The sequence below is a fragment of the Felis catus genome, chromosome A1 (assembly GCF_018350175.1).
Source record: "Felis catus isolate Fca126 chromosome A1, F.catus_Fca126_mat1.0, whole genome shotgun sequence".
Taxonomy (NCBI): Eukaryota; Metazoa; Chordata; class Mammalia; order Carnivora; family Felidae; genus Felis; species Felis catus.
The window spans coordinates 116721472-116740177 of NC_058368.1; the positions used below are offsets into that span (position 1 = coordinate 116721472).

The following is an 18706-nucleotide window of genomic DNA, read 5'->3' on the forward strand; positions in this document are numbered from 1 at the left end:
CTGTTTTATGTTTTCAATAATAATGTTACCAGACTTGTTATGCTATATTAGTGGATTATGAAGACTAGAAGAACATTAAATCATGCACTCTAATATATGGCTAGCAGGACGTACAGTTGAAACTTAATACTAATCAGATTGGTTTAGTAAAGGTCAGGCACAAAGTTCCTTTCAATCAATTTTACTGAATCAATGTTAAGAACAATATTGATATGAACTTCTTGACATTAGCTTATTGCCAGATCTTGAGCCCATCCCCAAAGATGAATTCAAAGATAGTATGATCTCTTTTATTTGAGCTAGTTGAGATGGTGATACCTGAAATATCACAGCCAAAATGCAAAAGATGGGTCATTGGTTTATACAACACATCAACTCTTTTTAAAAAGTGTTTATTTTTAGAGAAGGAGAGCAAGTGGGGGGGGGGGGCAGAGAGAGAGAATCCCAAGTAGGCTCCGCACTGTCAGTGCAGAGCCTGACATGGGATGGGATTTTACAACCATGAGATCATGACCTGAGTTGAAATTAAGACTTGGCTGCTTAACTGATTGAGATACCCAGGCAGCCCTATATCAAACTCTTTTGTGACTTGGTGTTCATCTTATATCCTTTCATATACTCAAAAAAAACCCCACTACATATTACTGGAGAGTAATTGGTAAAATGACATCTGGTTTTAATTCAGACATGTAATATTATCTAGCTTGGGTAACCTTTCTGATGTTTATCTCTTTATCTACCTTTCAGGACTCCATATTGCATGTAACGTTGCAATCTCCAATTTCTGTAATGAAATGATTGGAGATCTCTTGCTTCCTTTTTCTCCAAAATAAATCTAACATGTTTCAGATAGCATGTTAAATCTATTGTTAATGTAATCTAATGTTATATTTTGATTAGAGGCCCTTATAACTGATTGCTTCACACATGCATAAGAAAATTCAGTGTTATAAAAAGTGAAGAGTCTGCTTTACTAATTTTTGATTTTTTGTCATTTTTTAAAATATGAAATTTATTGTCAAGTTGGTTTCCATACAACACTTGCTTTATTGGTTTGTTAAGAAGGAATTTTGCATTTACTAAGAGTTCTAACAGGATGATAATATCAGCCCTAGTGTATATATATGTGTGTGTGTGTTCAAGATAAAGAAAAATACTAACATACATATACATGTACTAGTAATTTTTGTATGCCATTTAAATATTTTTATTTATTATTTATTTATTATTATTTTTTAGATGTGGGCCTGTTATATTGTAACATTTCAAAAGGTTTTATTTATTTATTTATTTATTTATTTATTTATTTATTTATTTATATAAGTATGAAATTTATTGTTAAATTGGTTTCCATACAACACCCAGTGCTCATACCAACAGGTGCCCTCTTCAATACCCATCTCCCACCCCCCATCAACCCTCAGTTTGTTTTCAGTTTTTAAGAATCTCTTGTGTTTTGGCTCCTTCCTTCTCTAACCTCTTTTTAAATATTTTTAAATCAGAGATGAATCAGCAAAATCATACAACAAGTGGTGCCCGGGTTGCTCAGTCAGTTAAGCATCCAACTTTGGCTCAGGTCATGATCTCATAATTTGTGGGTTCACGCCTCATGTCAGGCTGTGTGCTAACAGCTCAGAGCCTGGAGCTTGGTTCAGATTCTGTGTCACCCTCTCTCTCAAAAATAAATATTAAAAAAAATTAAATCCTACAACAAAATACTCAAGCTATAATGATCTTTATTCTAAATAACTTTCTACTTTAAACTTCCATTATATTCTCTTTTGACTCCTTTAATTCCAAGTCTATATGAAAAGACAGAACACATAACCAAATTACATCTTCATGCAATGAAAACTTGTATCAATAATTCCCATTTTCTACTTGGTGTTTTATGAAATTGAATTTACACAAACAGTAAAGTCATTTGTCATTTGGTTGAATTGTTTGGTTATTTTCTCCATATATATTTAGCACAGTATTAGGTACTTACAGGAGTTAATTAGAAATTATTTCCCTTGTTATGGATGAACTTATGATCCCAAACCCAGAATTGTTTCAACAAGGAACAGGTCAGCTATTTTCATGTATATATCTTGACAGATATACATAAACCAACGTTGGTGACTTGGAAATACCAATATGGCACACACATTTTCATGGTGGTTTTTATTTATTTCATTGAATTATAATAAAATTTATTTTATAATTGAAAGACACCTTCTATATCATTAACATAAAGGTTTTGATACCTCACATTTTGATTCCTCACATAATTTTTGATACCTCACATAATACTGTTAACAATGAAACTTACCTGATAAACCATGTGTGTCAAATATAATTTCGTCTACATCCATAGACGTTTCCATTATGAATTCTGTTTTAAACATTACATTTGAAAAAATATTTTTGTTTTTCAAAGGATATAGGATTGTAACAAAAACAAATGTATATAACAAAAATAATTGGAATTAAATAGCTATGAATAGAAGGCAAGTGCACATAGGTAAGAACACAACATGCAGAACTTAAAGACTAAAGAGTTATTATTAAAATCTCAAAATGGTCTTTGAGTTTCCTAGCAGCCAAAGTAACAAGAGAGACAAGAAGTAAAGCAATTCAAATTGGATAACATTTTGATATGAGAAGTAGTATCTTTAGGAAATGTTTAACCCTACCTTTTCATAAGGCTACCTGGAGAATTAAAGTCTGTGTGTATTTATGTAGATAAGTAAAATAACAATTTTATAACTCTAAATCAAACATAGGAACAAAAGTTTCAATTTCAAATTAAGAATAAAATGCCATTTTCCACATACCATCGGTTTCAATATAACTTATAATACGAGTGTTCCCTAAATAAGCACTTTGGAAATATTATTTTGGGAGTAAAATAATATGAAAGGTGTGAAGTTTATTATATTTTTCTCTTTAAGTAAAATTCTATAATGTATGGTGTAGTGTACAGTACTCACTATTCAGGCGCAAGGTGTCGCTCTTTACTTGGTGGAAGTAGTTCTTTCAAGGGTTGGTCTGACCGGCCAGGAACGCCCCGTACAAAAACGACTCCATCATGCCTAACGCTACTGTTAAAGGATTCTTTGAAACTTCTCAAAAATTCAGCTAGATTTTTAACCCTTAACTGGAGTCTCTGGTACTGTAAGTGTGAGAACCTTATTTTGGAAGTCAATGTCGTATGCGATGTTTGACTCTCAAAGAAGGGGATTGCGCACTCGGCGTCTGCTGCTGTCACTTCTGCTGCTCACAGTCTGGGAAGCTGGGAGCGGCCAGGTCCACTACTCAGTCCAGGAAGAGGCCAAACACGGCACTTTCGTGGGCCGAATTGCCCAGGACCTAGGTCTGGAGCTGGCAGAGCTGGTGCCGCGCCTTTTCCGGGTGGCATCCAAAGGCCGCGGGGACCTTCTGGAGGTAAATCTGCAGAATGGCATTTTGTTTGTGAATTCTCGGATCGACCGGGAGGAGCTGTGCGGACAGAGCGCAGTGTGCAGCATCTACCTGGAGGTGATCGTGGACAGGCCGCTGCAGGTTTTCCATGTGGAAGTGGAAATAAGGGATATTAACGACAATCCACCGGTGTTCTTTCTCAGAGAACAAAAGCTGCTGATTCCTGAATCTAAGCAACCCGAATCTCATTTTCCTCTAGAGGGAGCTTCTGATGCAGATATAGGAGAGAATGCTCTATTGACCTACAGACTAAGTCAAAATGAGTATTTTTCTTTACAACTACCAACACATAGTAAGCAGACTAAAAGACTGTCGCTTACATTAAAGAAATATCTGGATCGAGAGAAAACTCCAGAACTTAATTTGCTACTGACAGCTGCAGACGGGGGAAAACCAGAGCTCACTGGCACCGTTCAGCTTTTCATCCACGTCTTGGATGTTAACGACAATGATCCAGAATTTGAGCAATCAGAATACAAGGTGAGATTGATGGAAAACGCAGCTAAAGAAACTTTTGTGATAAAGCTAAACGCTACAGATAGAGATGAAGGAGTCAATGGAGAGGTAACATACTCCTTGATGTCAGTTAAACCCAATGGAAAACTCTTATTTACACTAGATGAAAATAGCGGAGAAGTGAGGGTCAATGGAACTTTAGATTATGAAGAAAACAAGTTTTATGAAATTGAAGTACAGGCTACAGATAAAGGGAATCCCCCAATGGCAAGTCACTGTACAGTCTGGGTAGAGATCTTAGACGCCAATGACAATGCCCCTGAAGTCACCTTGACTTCCCTGTCTCTCCCTGTACGAGAGGACGCTCAGCCCAGCACGGTCATTGCGCTGATCAGTGTATCCGACCGTGACTCCGGTGCCAACGGACAAGTGATCTGTTCTCTAACGCCCAACGTACCTTTCAAGATCGTGTCCACGTTCAAGAACTATTATTCGCTAGTGCTGGACAGCGCCCTGGACCGCGAGAGCGTGTCGGACTATGCTCTAGTAGTGACCGCACGGGACGGGGGCTCGCCTTCGCTGTCGGCCACGGCCAGCGTGTCCGTGGAAGTGGCCGACGTGAACGACAACGCGCCGGCATTCGCGCAGGCCGAGTACACGGTGTTCGTGAAGGAGAACAACCCTCCCGGCTGCCACATCTTCACGGTGTCCGCGCGGGACGCGGACGCGCAGGAGAACGCGCTGGTGTCCTACTCGCTGGTGGAGCGGCGGGTGGGCGAGCGTGCGCTGTCGAGCTACGTGTCGGTGCACGCGGAGAGCGGCAAGGTGTACGCGCTGCAGCCGCTGGACCACGAGGAGCTGGAGCTGCTGCAGTTCCAAGTGAGCGCGCGCGACGCGGGCGTGCCCCCGCTGGGCAGCAACGTGACGCTGCAGGTGTTCGTGCTGGACGAGAACGACAACGCGCCCGCGCTGCTGCCGCTGCCTGGGGCGGGCGGCGCGGGCGGCGCCGTGAGCGAGCTGGTGTGGCGGTCGGTGGGCGCGGGCCACGTGGTGGCGAAGGTGCGCGCGGTGGACGCGGACTCGGGCTACAACGCGTGGCTGTCGTACGAGCTGCAGCCGGCGGCGGGTGGCGCGCGCAGCCCGTTCCGCGTGGCGCTGTACACGGGCGAGATCAGCACGACGCGCAGCCTGGACGAGGCGGACTCGCCGCGCCAGCGCCTGCTGGTGCTGGTGAGGGACCACGGCGAGCCGGCGCTGACGGCCACGGCCACCGTGCTGCTGTCGCTGGTGGAGAGCGGCCAGGCGCCCAAGGCCTCGTCGCGGGTGTTGGCGGGCGCCGCTGGCGCGGAGACGGCGCTGGTGGATGTCAACGTGTACCTGATCATCGCCATCTGCGCGGTGTCCAGCCTGCTGGTGCTCACGCTGCTGCTGTACGTGGCGCTGCGGTGCTCGGCGCCGCCCAGCGAGGGCGCGTGCGGGCCGGGGAAGCCCACGCTGGTGTGTTCCAGCGCGGTGGGGAGCTGGTCGTACTCGCAGCAGAGGCGGCAGAGGGTGTGCTCTGGGGAGGGTCCGCCCAAGACCGACCTCATGGCTTTTAGCCCCAGCCTTCCTCCAGGCCTGGATAGAGAAGTCGAAGGGCAAAGGCAGGAGGCAGGATCAAATCATCCTGGGCAGGTGAGTTCTATAGATTCCTCTTCTTTTGAAGTCTATGTTAAATTTTGAAAAATCCAGTTTATTTCATAGAAAAATTTAATGAATACTCTGTTTTGAGTATTAATGTTTTAAATGAGTATGAAGTTTTTAAAGAACAATTTCCTTTAGTGAAATGTCAAATGGGATAAAAATCCAATTTTAATCATGAGAAGAATCAGGTTTTTAGCCAATAAATGTCCCATTTCTCCTAATGTTTTGGTATAAAATAGTGAAAGAAGATGTTTCTCCTCTCATCACTTTATGAGCAACAATTTCTAATTTTCTTTTTTTAATTAATTTTTTAAATTTACATCCAAGTTAGTTAGCTTATAGTGCAACAGTGATTTCAGGAATAGATTCCTTAATGCCCCTTACCCATTCAGCCCACCCCCCTTCCCACAACCCCTCCAGTAACCCTCTGTTTGTTCTCCATACTTAAGAGTCTCTTATGTTTTGTTCCTCTCTCTGCTTTTATATTACTTTTGCTTCCCTTCCCTTATGTTCATGTTTTGTATCTTAAAATTCTCATATGAGTGAAGCCATATGATATTTGTCTTTCTCTAATTTCGCTTAGCATAATACTCTCTAGTTACATCCATGTAGTTGCAAATGGCAAGATTTCATTCTTTTTGATTGCCGAGTAATACTCCATTGTGTGTGTGTGTGTGTGTGTGTATATATATATATATATATATATATATATATATATATATACCACATCTTCTTTATTCATCTGTCTATGGACATTTGGGCTCTTTCCATACTTTGGCTATTGGCAATTGTGCTGCTATCAACATTGGGGTGCACGTGCCCCTTTGAAACAGCATCCATGTATCCCTTGGATAATTACCTAGTAGTGCAATTGCTGGGTCATGGGGTAGTTCTATTTTTAATTTTTTGAGGAACTTCCATACTGTTTCTCACATTGGCTGTGCCAGTTTGCATTCCCACCAGCAGTGCGAAAGAGATCCTCTTTTTCTGCATCTTCGCCAACATCTGTTGTTGCCTGAGTTGTTAATGTTAACCATTCTGACAGGTGTGAGGTGGTATCTCATTGTGGTTTTGATTTGTATTTCCCTGATGATGAGTGATGTTGAGCATTTTTTCATGTGTCAGTTGGCCATCTGGATGTCTTCTTTGGAGAAGTGTCTGTTCATGTCTTTTGCCCATTTCTTCACTGGATTATTTGTTTTTTGGATGTTGAGTTTGATAAATTCTTTATAGATTTTGGTTACTAACCCTTTATCTGATATGTTGTTTGCAAATATTTTCTCCCATTCTATCGATTGCCTTTTAGTTTTGCTGATTGTTTCCTTCACTGTGCAGAAGCTTTTTATTTTGATGAGGTCCTAATGGTTCATTTTTGTTTTTGTTTCCCTTGCCTCTGGAGACATGCTGAGTAAGAAGTTGCTGTTGCCAAGGTCAAAGAGGTTTTTGCCTGCTTTTTCCTCCAAGATTTTGATGGCTTTCTGTCTTACATTTAAGTCTTTCATCCATTTTGAGTTTATTTTTTGTGTATGGTGTAAGAAAGTGGTCCAGATTTATTTTTCTCCGTGTCACTATTCAGTTTTCCCAGCACCACTTGCTGAAGAGACTGTCTTTATTCCATTCGCTATTCTTTCCTGCTTTGTCAGAGATTAGTTGGCCATACTTTTGTGGGTCCATTTCTGGGTTCTCTATTCTGTTCCATTGATCTGAGTGTCTGTTTTTGTGCCAACAATTTCTAATTTTCAATGACCTACCTAGACCACTTCATTTCATCTCTAATCCTCACTAATGTAGATAATCACTATGGATCATTTCAATTTACTCATCCTCTTTGTCTTTTAACACAGCCTTTTACTTTTATATTTTCACATTATTAGGTTGCTTGAGTTTTCTCAGTTCAGCCTTGTGTCAAAGATTGAACATTAAGTCTGAAAAGATTTACCTTTCTTTTTCTGTGGCATTAAACATAGATCATACATTTATTGTCCATTAAATAATCTTTAGTTTTGCCTCAACTGATAAGTTAAAACCTGTTCTCATATTATTTGCAGTTAAAAATTAGTCTTGCATTTTTGTATGCTGTTTTCATTGAAATAGTGTAATTAAAGGTTCTGTTGATTTATTTTTTTAAGTTTTTAATGTTTATTTATTATTATTATTATTATTATTATTATTATTATTATTATTTTGAGAGACAGAGTGTGAGGGGGTAGAGGCAGAGAGATACGGAGACACAGAATCCAAAGCAGGCTCCAGACTCTGAGCTGTCAGCACAAGAGCCCCACACAGGGCTCGAGGAATGCAAGATCATTACCTGAGCTGAAGTCTTCTGCTTAACCCACTGAGCCACACAGGCACCCCTGTTGATTTTTTTTTAAACCTGTAATGGGCACAGATTTATCTACAACACACTCAAACAGAACTCCCATATTTATGCTTGCAAAGTTTACTAGGCAAATAAAGTTATTCATATTACTCAACCAAGTCTTCAAACTTGCTGGAGACATACACATAGGGCTATAATATCTGCAATATATGCTAGTTGGCAGTCTTTCCTAAGCTTTGTGAATTCATATAGAAAGGAAAATGTTAAGTCTATTAAAGTGAAATGAAAATTACCATTTTGACTCCTCTCGCATTTTAAATGTCCTGTCTTTAAATGCTTTCTCTAGTGCTTGTAAAATTTTCTTTCTATGTGGTATAATCACATCTGATGATTCTATCAAAGGTTGTTTACCTCTAGGTCATTCCTCTAATTCAGTGATCCTTAGCTATATGCAGGGTGGCACAATTGCTGATCTCTTTGAGAATTTAATGAAATTCATATGTGGCTATTCTCCCTTTAAAATTGTAGGTTAAAGTTTCTTTATTTTATAGTAGGTAATTAAAATAAAATATAAAATGTCTCAGACTTAAAAGATTAAGCCATTGTATCATTTATGCAACTTTGTAAATATAATAAATGTGAATGTAGGGCACACATTATTATCCATCTCCAAATGAAGTTCTTAGAATGACTCAAGGTCATTTAAATTTAAGAAACAAAGACATTAGAATGATTTAAGTATATGTTAAATTTTTGTAAATTATTACTTTTATAGTACAAAAGTAGTTGATGCACATTTTTAGATAATTCCAAATTACATGGACTATTTTCTACAAGTTTTGTGTCTTTTATACTTATTCTTAATTTCAATATTACATTCAGTGGTATAAAATTATAATTTCAACCATTTTCTAGTTTAGTTGTTTAAGTATTAAGCTAATTTTATATGTTCCTATCTTTTTAGTAATTTAATTATGTCTAATGGTGTGTAAGGACTACATAACACACTACTTTTTCAGTAAAGTTTCTTAACAATCATTGTACATTGACTATTTTTGAAAATGAGAGATAGAAAATGAAGAAGTATGGTAGTGATATTAGACAATTTAAATAGTCCAATAGCATAAAAAATTTTTTTTTTGGTTAATTAAGAGCCAGTTTTATAGTTGATTTAAGTTATCTTATACTTGTAGAACCATTATTGATTATTTTTTTCTGGTTCAATAAATATTTCTTACCTCAGTTCCTTTTGTTATTATATGTAGAAGGAATGGTGACCGATCATTGACTTTAAAGATTTTGACTTGAATTTTCATGAGCTTATACACTCTGTATTTAATTGCTCACAACTAGCTGTAGGATCTTATCTGTGTTGTGTTTTCCCTTAAAGGTGCTCTTGATTTAATTAATCAGATTATGAAAAGTCCTTTCTTTCTCCCTTGCAATCGTAGTCACCATTCTGACTTTCTGAAGAGAAGCATATTTTGAGTGACTACTAACTGGCCTGATGGGAAAATTTTTAAAGGGAAACCAGAAGTTCCTTGTAAAGTTGATATTCTTTTGATTTTAGTTATTGAGACTGGGCTCCAAAACATCTCACCAGTTCTTTTCATATTAGGCCTCCACTTCTACTTTAGACAGTTGTGAAATTTGGAGGCTTTGATTCAACATTTTACAGGAAAATGCTTTCCTCCTGCTAGAATAAAACTTCACTGGATCTGTACCCAAACCTCATTCTAACATGTTATGGGAATGAGAGCAGTTGTATGAAAAGTCATCACATTTGAGTATCGAGGAGCCAAAACAATGACATGCTTCATACTTATGTTGAATTCTCATATTTACCAGAAGTATGAATAAAATAATTTATATGAAATATTCAGTTAATAGACATATCTTAGTTTCTTTTTCTTTACTAAATGAGGGATTCTTGAGTTTTCCCTAAAGTCCTACAATTAAGTGCTTGTGAAGGAGAAAAGGCACTACAAGTGGGAATTGTAAGCAAAGTAAAGTCGAGGGTGATGTATATTATTCTTTGTTTTGTTCTCCATGATAGGCAAAGAGTAGCTTTTTATGGCTATTTTATGATAGACTTTGAAGCAGAATATTTAATAATATGAAGAATAATGGAAATGATTGTGCTTTGTTACTTATATACATTAAATAAATAGTCATTTACAAACGATCCATGAAAATATCCAAAAGTCAAAAAACTTAAAGTGTCCCGGGAAGTGGCTAAACCAAAAAGAACCTCAGGATCTTTCTTGTACTTACATAATCAGTCACATGATGTCGCTGTACACTCAGAAGGTGGAAAAGGAAAACTTTGTCTCGCGTTCAGCTTCCAACCACTGGCAGAATAGGATCGACTCCATATTGACCGGAACGCTGGGTAAATTTTATCAAACATATCCTACGGAAAGGAAGACTGCTCACAAAGGTTCCCAGGCGAGCAGTCCCTTAAAACTAACAGTCCCATCTCAGAGATCTCGTTAACTACAATGGTGTTTTCCTGGAGAGGAGGCCCAGGAGCCCGGCGATTGCTCCTGGCGTTTCTGCTCCTTGCAGCTGGGAAATCTGGGAGCGGCCAGGTCCACTACTCGGTCCCGGAGGAGGCCAAACACGGCACTTTCGTGGGCCGGATCGCGCAAGACCTGGGACTGGAACTAGCGGAGCTCGTACCGCGCTTTTTCCGTGTGGCGTCCAAAGGCCGCCGAGAACTTCTGGAGGTAAATCTGCAGAATGGCATTTTGTTTGTGAATTCTCGGATCGACCGGGAGGAGCTGTGTGGGAGGAGTACCGAGTGTAGCATCCACCTGGAGGTGATTGTGGACAGGCCGCTGCAGGTTTTCCACGTGGAGGTGGAGGTGAAAGACATTAATGATAACCCGCCGGTGTTCAGAGAAGTAGAACAAAAGGTACTTATCTCTGAATCTGCACCTCTGGATTCTCATTTTCCTCTAGAGGGCGCTTCCGATGCGGACATCGGCGTAAACTCTCTTCTGACCTATAGGTTAGGTATAAATGAGTATTTTACTCTTAAATTAATAACGAAAAACGATAAAAGTATATTGCCTGAACTAGTTCTACGGAAGTCATTGGATAGAGAGGAAACGCCAGAACTTAATATATTGCTGACCTCCCAGGATGGCGGTAAACCCGAGCTAACAGGATCTGTTCAGATTAAAATAAGCATCCTGGATGTGAATGACAACGCTCCGGAGTTTGATAAGCCTGGCTATAGAGTAGTGTTGTTTGAAAATGTCCCAAACGGCACGAGAGTGATTCAATTAAATGCTTCTGATCTAGACGAAGGGGTCAATAGAGAAATTTCCTATGCAATCAGACTGATTTTGCCAGTGAGTGAGAAATGCATGTTTTCAATAAATGCAGAAACAGGTGAAATCAGAATATATGGGAAATTGGATTTTGAAGAGAATAATGAGTATGAAATTCAGGTTAACGCCATTGATAAAGGGATTCCTTCCATGGCAGGTCACTGCACAGTCCTAGTGGAAGTTCTGGACCTGAATGACAATACCCCTGAGGTAATGATTACTTCGTTGTCTCCCCCGGTGAGAGAGGATGTTCAGGTGGGCACTGTCATCGCCTTGATCAGCGTGTCCGACCGTGACTCTGGCGCCAACGGGCAGGTGACCTGCTCACTAACACCCCATGTCCCTTTCAAGCTGGTGTCCACCTTCAAGAATTACTATTCGCTGGTGCTGGACAGCGCCCTGGACCGCGAGAGCGTGGCGAACTATGAGCTGCTGGTGACCGCACGGGACGGGGGCTCGCCTTCGCTGTCGGCCACGGCCAGCGTGTCCGTGGAAGTGGCCGACGTGAACGACAACGCGCCGGCATTCGCGCAGGCCGAGTACACGGTGTTCGTGAAGGAGAACAACCCTCCCGGCTGCCACATCTTCACGGTGTCCGCGCGGGACGCGGACGCGCAGGAGAACGCGCTGGTGTCCTACTCGCTGGTGGAGCGGCGGGTGGGCGAGCGTGCGCTGTCGAGCTACGTGTCGGTGCACGCGGAGAGCGGCAAGGTGTACGCGCTGCAGCCGCTGGACCACGAGGAGCTGGAGCTGCTGCAGTTCCAAGTGAGCGCGCGCGACGCGGGCGTGCCCCCGCTGGGCAGCAACGTGACGCTGCAGGTGTTCGTGCTGGACGAGAACGACAACGCGCCCGCGCTGCTGCCGCTGCCTGGGGCGGGCGGCGCGGGCGGCGCCGTGAGCGAGCTGGTGTGGCGGTCGGTGGGCGCGGGCCACGTGGTGGCGAAGGTGCGCGCGGTGGACGCGGACTCGGGCTACAACGCGTGGCTGTCGTACGAGCTGCAGCCGGCGGCGGGTGGCGCGCGCAGCCCGTTCCGCGTGGCGCTGTACACGGGCGAGATCAGCACGACGCGCAGCCTGGACGAGGCGGACTCGCCGCGCCAGCGCCTGCTGGTGCTGGTGAGGGACCACGGCGAGCCGGCGCTGACGGCCACGGCCACCGTGCTGCTGTCGCTGGTGGAGAGCGGCCAGGCGCCCAAGGCCTCGTCGCGGGTGTTGGCGGGCGCCGCTGGCGCGGAGACGGCGCTGGTGGATGTCAACGTGTACCTGATCATCGCCATCTGCGCGGTGTCCAGCCTGCTGGTGCTCACGCTGCTGCTGTACGTGGCGCTGCGGTGCTCGGCGCCGCCCAGCGAGGGCGCGTGCCGGCCGGGGAAGCCCACGCTGGTGTGTTCCAGCGCGGTGGGGAGCTGGTCGTACTCGCAGCAGAGGCGGCAGAGGGTGTGCTCTGGGGAGGGTCCGCCCAAGACCGACCTCATGGCTTTCAGCCCCAGCCTTCCACAGTCGGGAGAAGATTGTTTAAATTCTTCCAGTGAAGTAAGTCATTGATATTATTTAAGCATATGTTTTCTTTAATAACTTTTTGTTAGCGTATAAATAATCTTTTCTTTTTTCTTTGTGTTATCTTATCTTTTTAAATTCATTTATTTTGAGAGAGAGAGAGAGAGACCAAGCAGGGAAGGGGCAGAGAGGAGAGACAGAATCTTAAGCAGGCTCCACGCTGTCAGCACAGAACCCGAAGCGGGGCTGTATCTCACAAACCCTGGGGTCATGACCTGAGTGGAAATCAAGAGTCGGTTTAGCCTACCGAGCCGTCCCGGGGCACCCCTCAATTGAATCTTTTAAAGTGTATTTTACATCTTGTAATTTTTTTACCGCAAAATTATCCAGAGGTTTCTCTGACTAGAGAATAAAAACTTAAATCATTCAGCCTGGTAGTGAAGGCCTTAAACTTTCCTGCCTTTGCCTACTACTATCTCACATATCTTTAGTTAGAACATGAAATATAGCATCATTCCATCAATAATTTTAATCATATATGGTATTGAAATACACCACCTAGGTGGTTCCCTCCATTGTAGAAGTGTAGGTATACTCTTTATTAAAGAGTTCCTTGAAAGATAACTTTTCTTTAAAAAAATTTTTTTAAGTTTTCATTTATTTTTGAGAGAGAGAGACAGAGCATGAGTGGGGGAGGGGCAGAGAGAGAGAGAGAGGCACACACAGAATCCGGAGCAGGCTCCAGGCTCTGAGCTGTCAGCACAGAGCCGGATGCAGGGCTCAAACCCACAAGCGGTGAGATCATGACCTGAGCTGAAGTTGGACACTTAACTGACTGAGCCACCCAGGCACCCCAAGATAGATAACTTTTCAACTGGAAAGTGTTCCCTTTGGAGAGATAAGTATGAATAAATGAGCAGAGTTTGCTCTAGTGAATGTGTACTTGAAGGATGGAGCAGGGGAGATTCTGAAGGTAGGAAAACTAGTAAAGAATTTTTTTATTGTACTCTAGATATCAGGTAATGGAGACAAATCATGACAGTCAAAATGGATTGAAAGAAACATGTACAGAGGCATTGGCAAAGTAGAGGCAACCTAATAATGACCGATTCATTACAAATCATAAAAGAAAGACAAAAGTAGAGGACGAGACTAATGTTTTTAGTTTGGTCACTTAGGAGGATGAGATTGCCAGTAACTGAGATGCAGGGTACAGTAGGAGAAACAGTTTGTGTATGGTTGTCCAGCTACCAAATGGAGAGAAACATTTAAGAAAATATTACTTTTGTGGTTCTTGGAGCATGCCATTATGATTGGAAATGTCATTTTGATCTGGAACTCAGGGGAGATTATAAAAGTAGATTTGGGAGTAATTCCCTTAGAGAACAACCTATGAAAGAATTAAATCAGAAGATATACATAACAAAATGAAATCAATGTATCCAAGTAAAGAATTTAGGTGAATAGGTGTGTTAGTTCCTGGGGTTGCTGTAGCAAATTACCAAAAACTGGCTGGCTTAAGACAACAAAAAATTACTTTCTCTCCACTCTGGGAACCAGAAGTCCAAAATTAAAGTTTTGGCAGGGCTGTACCCTCTGGAGCTTGAAAGGAAAATGTGTTATCTCTGATATCTCCTGATGGCTATCGGCATTCCTTGGCTTTTGGCCACACCACTCTGTCTCCCTGGTCACATTGCCTACTTTTCTTCTTCTTTTTTATTATTATAATAATTTATAGTTTTATATATTCAAAATCTGAGTGTATCCATTGTTTATAAATGTAGATTCATGATTACAAGTCAAATTGGGTAGTATTTATAAGTATGATCTATATCAAAAAGGTAAAAGTATTATTTATTATACTTATTATATAGCAATTTAATTTCTTTTGGACACAATAGAAACATATTTCTAGTTACACTCTTGGTTAAATTTATATTCCTTAGTGATGTGTTTATCCTCTGGAGTTATTACCGAGCATCAGAAATTCAGAGGAGAGGTTGAGCCTACATCTAAGACTTTAGTCAGAGAATCCAGTCTGTAATTATTGGGATGTCCATTACTCTTTTCAAAGCTACTATTTTTTTCCTGAATTTTGAGCCTTTAATATGGGCCCAAGATTCTCCAAAATTTGAAGATTAAATTTTTTGCTTATATTTATCTTTTTGATCCTTAAAACATTTAAAATGATTTTTTTGAGGTGTAAAACTTCTTTGTAAAGAAATACACAATGTTAAGAACTGTGTAGAATAAAAAGCGTAAGCTTCAAATGCTGGTAAACATTAACAGTTGGAGCCTATATTTTCAGATCTTTTGTGAATTAATGGGTCAAATTATAGGTATTCTATATAAATACTTTTGTCACCTTTGTTCAATGATTCTGTCTCTATTTTTCTTCAAATGGTTTTTCAATTTTAACCCATTGCTAGAATAATTGTATAACATTCAAAAAAATTTAAAGTAAAATATCCTGTTCATTGCCACTATCACATAATTTTTTGACAAAAAAGTTTTATTTTTATTGGACTTTGTGCATATAATATTTCCAATAAAACAAAAAGTAAAAAATAAAAAATAATATATTATAAACATGCATATATAATGATTGTTTTTTAATTCCATTAAGTAATACCATTATTTTTTATCGTCCCTGTATTTATTTTATTTTAATTTAAATTTTAGGTAGTTAACATACAGTGCAATATTGGTTTCAGGAATATAATTCATTGATTCATCACTTACATACAGCACCCAGTGCTCATCACAACAAGTGTTCTCCTTAGTACCCATCAACCCGCCTAGCCCATCTCCCATCCTCCTCCCTCCATCAACCCAGTTTGTTCTTTATCATTAAGATTCTCTTGTAGTTTGTTTCCCTCTCTTCTCTTCCCCCTCCTTCCCATATGCTCATCTGTTTTGTTTCTTAAATTCCACGTATGAGTGAAAGAAATCATATGGTATTTGTCTTTCTCTGATTGACTTATTTTGCTCAGCATAATATATTCTAGCTCTATCCACATCATTGCAAATGGCAAGATTTCATTCTTTTTGATGGCTGAATTACATATTTGTACATATATACATATCTTCTTGTCCACTCATCAGTCTGGACATTTGGGCTCTCTCCATAGTTTGGCTATTGTTGATAATGCTGCTATAAACATTGTGTTGCATGTACCCCTTCAAATCTGTATTTTTGTATCCTTTGGGTTAATACCTAATAGTGCAATTGCTGGATTGTAGGGTAGTTCTATTTTTAGTTTCTTGAGGAACCTCTATACTGTTCTCCAGAGTGGCTGCACTAGTTTGCATTCCCACCAACAGTGCAAGAGGATTCCTTTTGCTCTGCACCCTCAACAACACCTGTTGTTTCTTGTGTTGTTAATTTTAGCCATTTTGACAGCTGTGAGGTGGTATCTCATTGTGGTTTTGATGTTTATTTCCCTGGTGATGAGTGATGTGGAGCATCTTTTCATGTATTAGTTAGCCATCTGTATGCCTTCTTTGGAAAAGTGTCTATTTATGTCTCCTACCCATTTTTTAACTGGGCTATTTATTTTTTTGGGTGTTGAGTTTGATAAATTCTTTACAGATTTTGGATACTAACTCTTTATCAAATATGTCATTACAAATATCTTCTCTTAGGGGCGCCTGGGTGGCGCAGTCGGTTAAGCGTCCGACTTCAGCCAGGTCACGATCTCGCGGTCTGTGAGTTCGAGCCCCGCGTCGGGCTCTGGGCTGATGGCTCAGAGCCTGGAGCCTGTTTCTGATTCTGTGTCTCCCTCTCTCTCTGCCCCTCGCCCGTTCATGCTCTGTCTCTCTCTGTCCCAAAAATAAATAAACGTTGAAAAAAAATTAAAAAAAAACAACAAATATCTTCTCTTATTCTGTAGGTTGCCTTTTAGTTTTGTTGATTGTTTCCTTTGCTGTGCAGAAGCTTTTTATTTTGATGAGGTCCCAATAGTTCATCTTTGCTTTTGTTTACTTTGCCTTCAGCGACATGCCTGGTAAGAAGTTGCTCTGATTGAAGTCAAAGAGGTTTCTGCCTGTGTTCTCCTCCAGTATTTTGATGGTTTCCTATCTCATATTTAGGTCTTTCACCCATTTTGAATTATTTTTGTGTATGGTGTAAAAAAGCGGTCCAGTTTCATTCTTCTGCATGTTGCCATCTAGTTTTCCCAACACCGTTTATTGAAGAGACTGTCTTTTTTCCACTGGATACTCTTTCCTACTTTGAAGATTAGTTGACTATATATTCGTGGGTTCATTTCTGGGTTTTCTATTCCATTCAATTGGTCTATGTGTCTGTTTTTGTGACAGTACCTTATCTTTGTAATACAGCTTGAAATCCAGAATTGTGATGCCTCTAGATTTTTTTTAAGGTTTGCTTTGGCTATTTGGGGTCTTCTGTGATTCCATACAAATTTTAGGATTGTATGTTCTAGCTCTTCGAAAAATGCTGGTGGTATTTTGACAAGGATTGCATTAAATGTGTCGATTGCTTTGGGTAGTATAGACATTTTAGCAATGTTTCTTCTCCAATCCACGAGCGTGGAATGCTTTTCCATTTCTTTGTGTCCTCTTCGATTTCTTTCATAAGTGTTCTATAGTTTTCAGAGTACAGATTTTTTATCTCTTTAGTTAGGTTTTTTCCTAGGTATCTTACTATTTTTGGTGAAGTTGCAAATGGGATCAATTCCTTGATTTCTTTTTCTGCTGCTTTGTTATTGGTGTATAGAAATGCAACAGATTTCTGGATGTTGATTTTATATCCTGCAACTTTGCTAAGTTCATATATTAGTTCTAGAAATTTTTTGGTGGAGTTGTTCGGGTTTTCTACATAAGAGTATCATGTCCGCAAGTAGAGAGAATTTGACTTCTTCCTTGCCAGTTCGGATGCCTTTTATTTCTTTTTGTTGTCTGATTGCTAAAGCTAAGATTTCCAGGACTATGTTAAATAGTAATGTTGAGAGTGGACATCCTTGTCTTGTTCCTGACCATAGGGGCAAGGCTGTTGGTTTTTCCCCATTGAGGATGATATCAGCTGTGGGTCTTTCATATATGGCCTTTATAAACTTGAGGTATTTTCCATCTATCCCTACATTATTGAGTTTTTTTTTTAAATCAAGAATGGTTGCTGTATTTTGTCAAAACATTGCCTCCTCTTCTGAATATCATCTTCTTCATATGTTTGTTTGCCTTATAAGGATACATGTGATTGCACTTTAGGGCCTACCTAGGTAATCGAGGCTAAGCTCCTTCTCTCAGGACCCTAAGCTTAATCACATAATTTTCCATAGAAAGTAATATTTGCAGGTTCCAGGGATTAAGATGTGGGCATATCTTTTAGGGGAGTTGCCATTCAACCCATTATAATAAGCTAAAAATCACAAGGTAATACAACAGACAGCTGAAATAAAACTCAAAGTACAATACATCAAGTAAATGTTAGAAGTTTGAGGGGAAGAGGAGGAGATAAACAGAACAAACTTCCCCCCGAAGAAGTAGAAAGTTTAAATGTGTGTGTATATAATATGTGTACATGTGTGTGTATACATATTTAAAGACACTTGAGTATTTTTGTAGTGTGAGGAAAAGAAGCAAGTAAAGAAGGAGATTCTGAAGATGAGGCAGATTAAGAATGTAGATAAAGATGAAAAGTATGAAGGATAATGTTTTAAGAGGATAAGATTGGCTTTAAAAGTAGGGACCACTTTTCCTTAGTAGGCAATGAAAAAATAGAGAATATAAAGAAAAATGTTGATATAAGAAGAGAGCCATTAAATTTATGTTTGATTACTTATCTCTCTGGGTAAATTATCTGAGAATGAAATGGTGGTAATGAGGCTGGGAATTTGAGAAGAGAAAGAAGAAAATCTAGAAGAATCTCTGTATGTAGGAGGAAAGAGTTATGAATTCATTTGAGAGCCCAATCAAGGTAAAG

General features: G+C 40.4%; 3 protein-coding genes across 4 annotated transcripts in view; all 3 read left to right on the forward strand.

Moving 5' to 3' along the window:
• The window catches only part of LOC101098920 (protocadherin alpha-C2), a 176141-nt gene that overhangs the window by 35409 nt on the left and 122026 nt on the right, over positions 1-18706 (forward strand). The window lies entirely within an intron of this gene.
• The window catches only part of LOC101099699 (protocadherin alpha-6), a 134975-nt gene that overhangs the window by 29692 nt on the left and 86577 nt on the right, over positions 1-18706 (forward strand).
• On the forward strand, positions 7875-12810 carry LOC109496261 (protocadherin alpha-12-like). Its single transcript, XM_045060214.1, is given in 2 exon segments — positions 7875-10412; positions 10415-12810. Coding segments are annotated over 2 exon segments (2595 nt in total). The 5' UTR covers positions 7875-10213.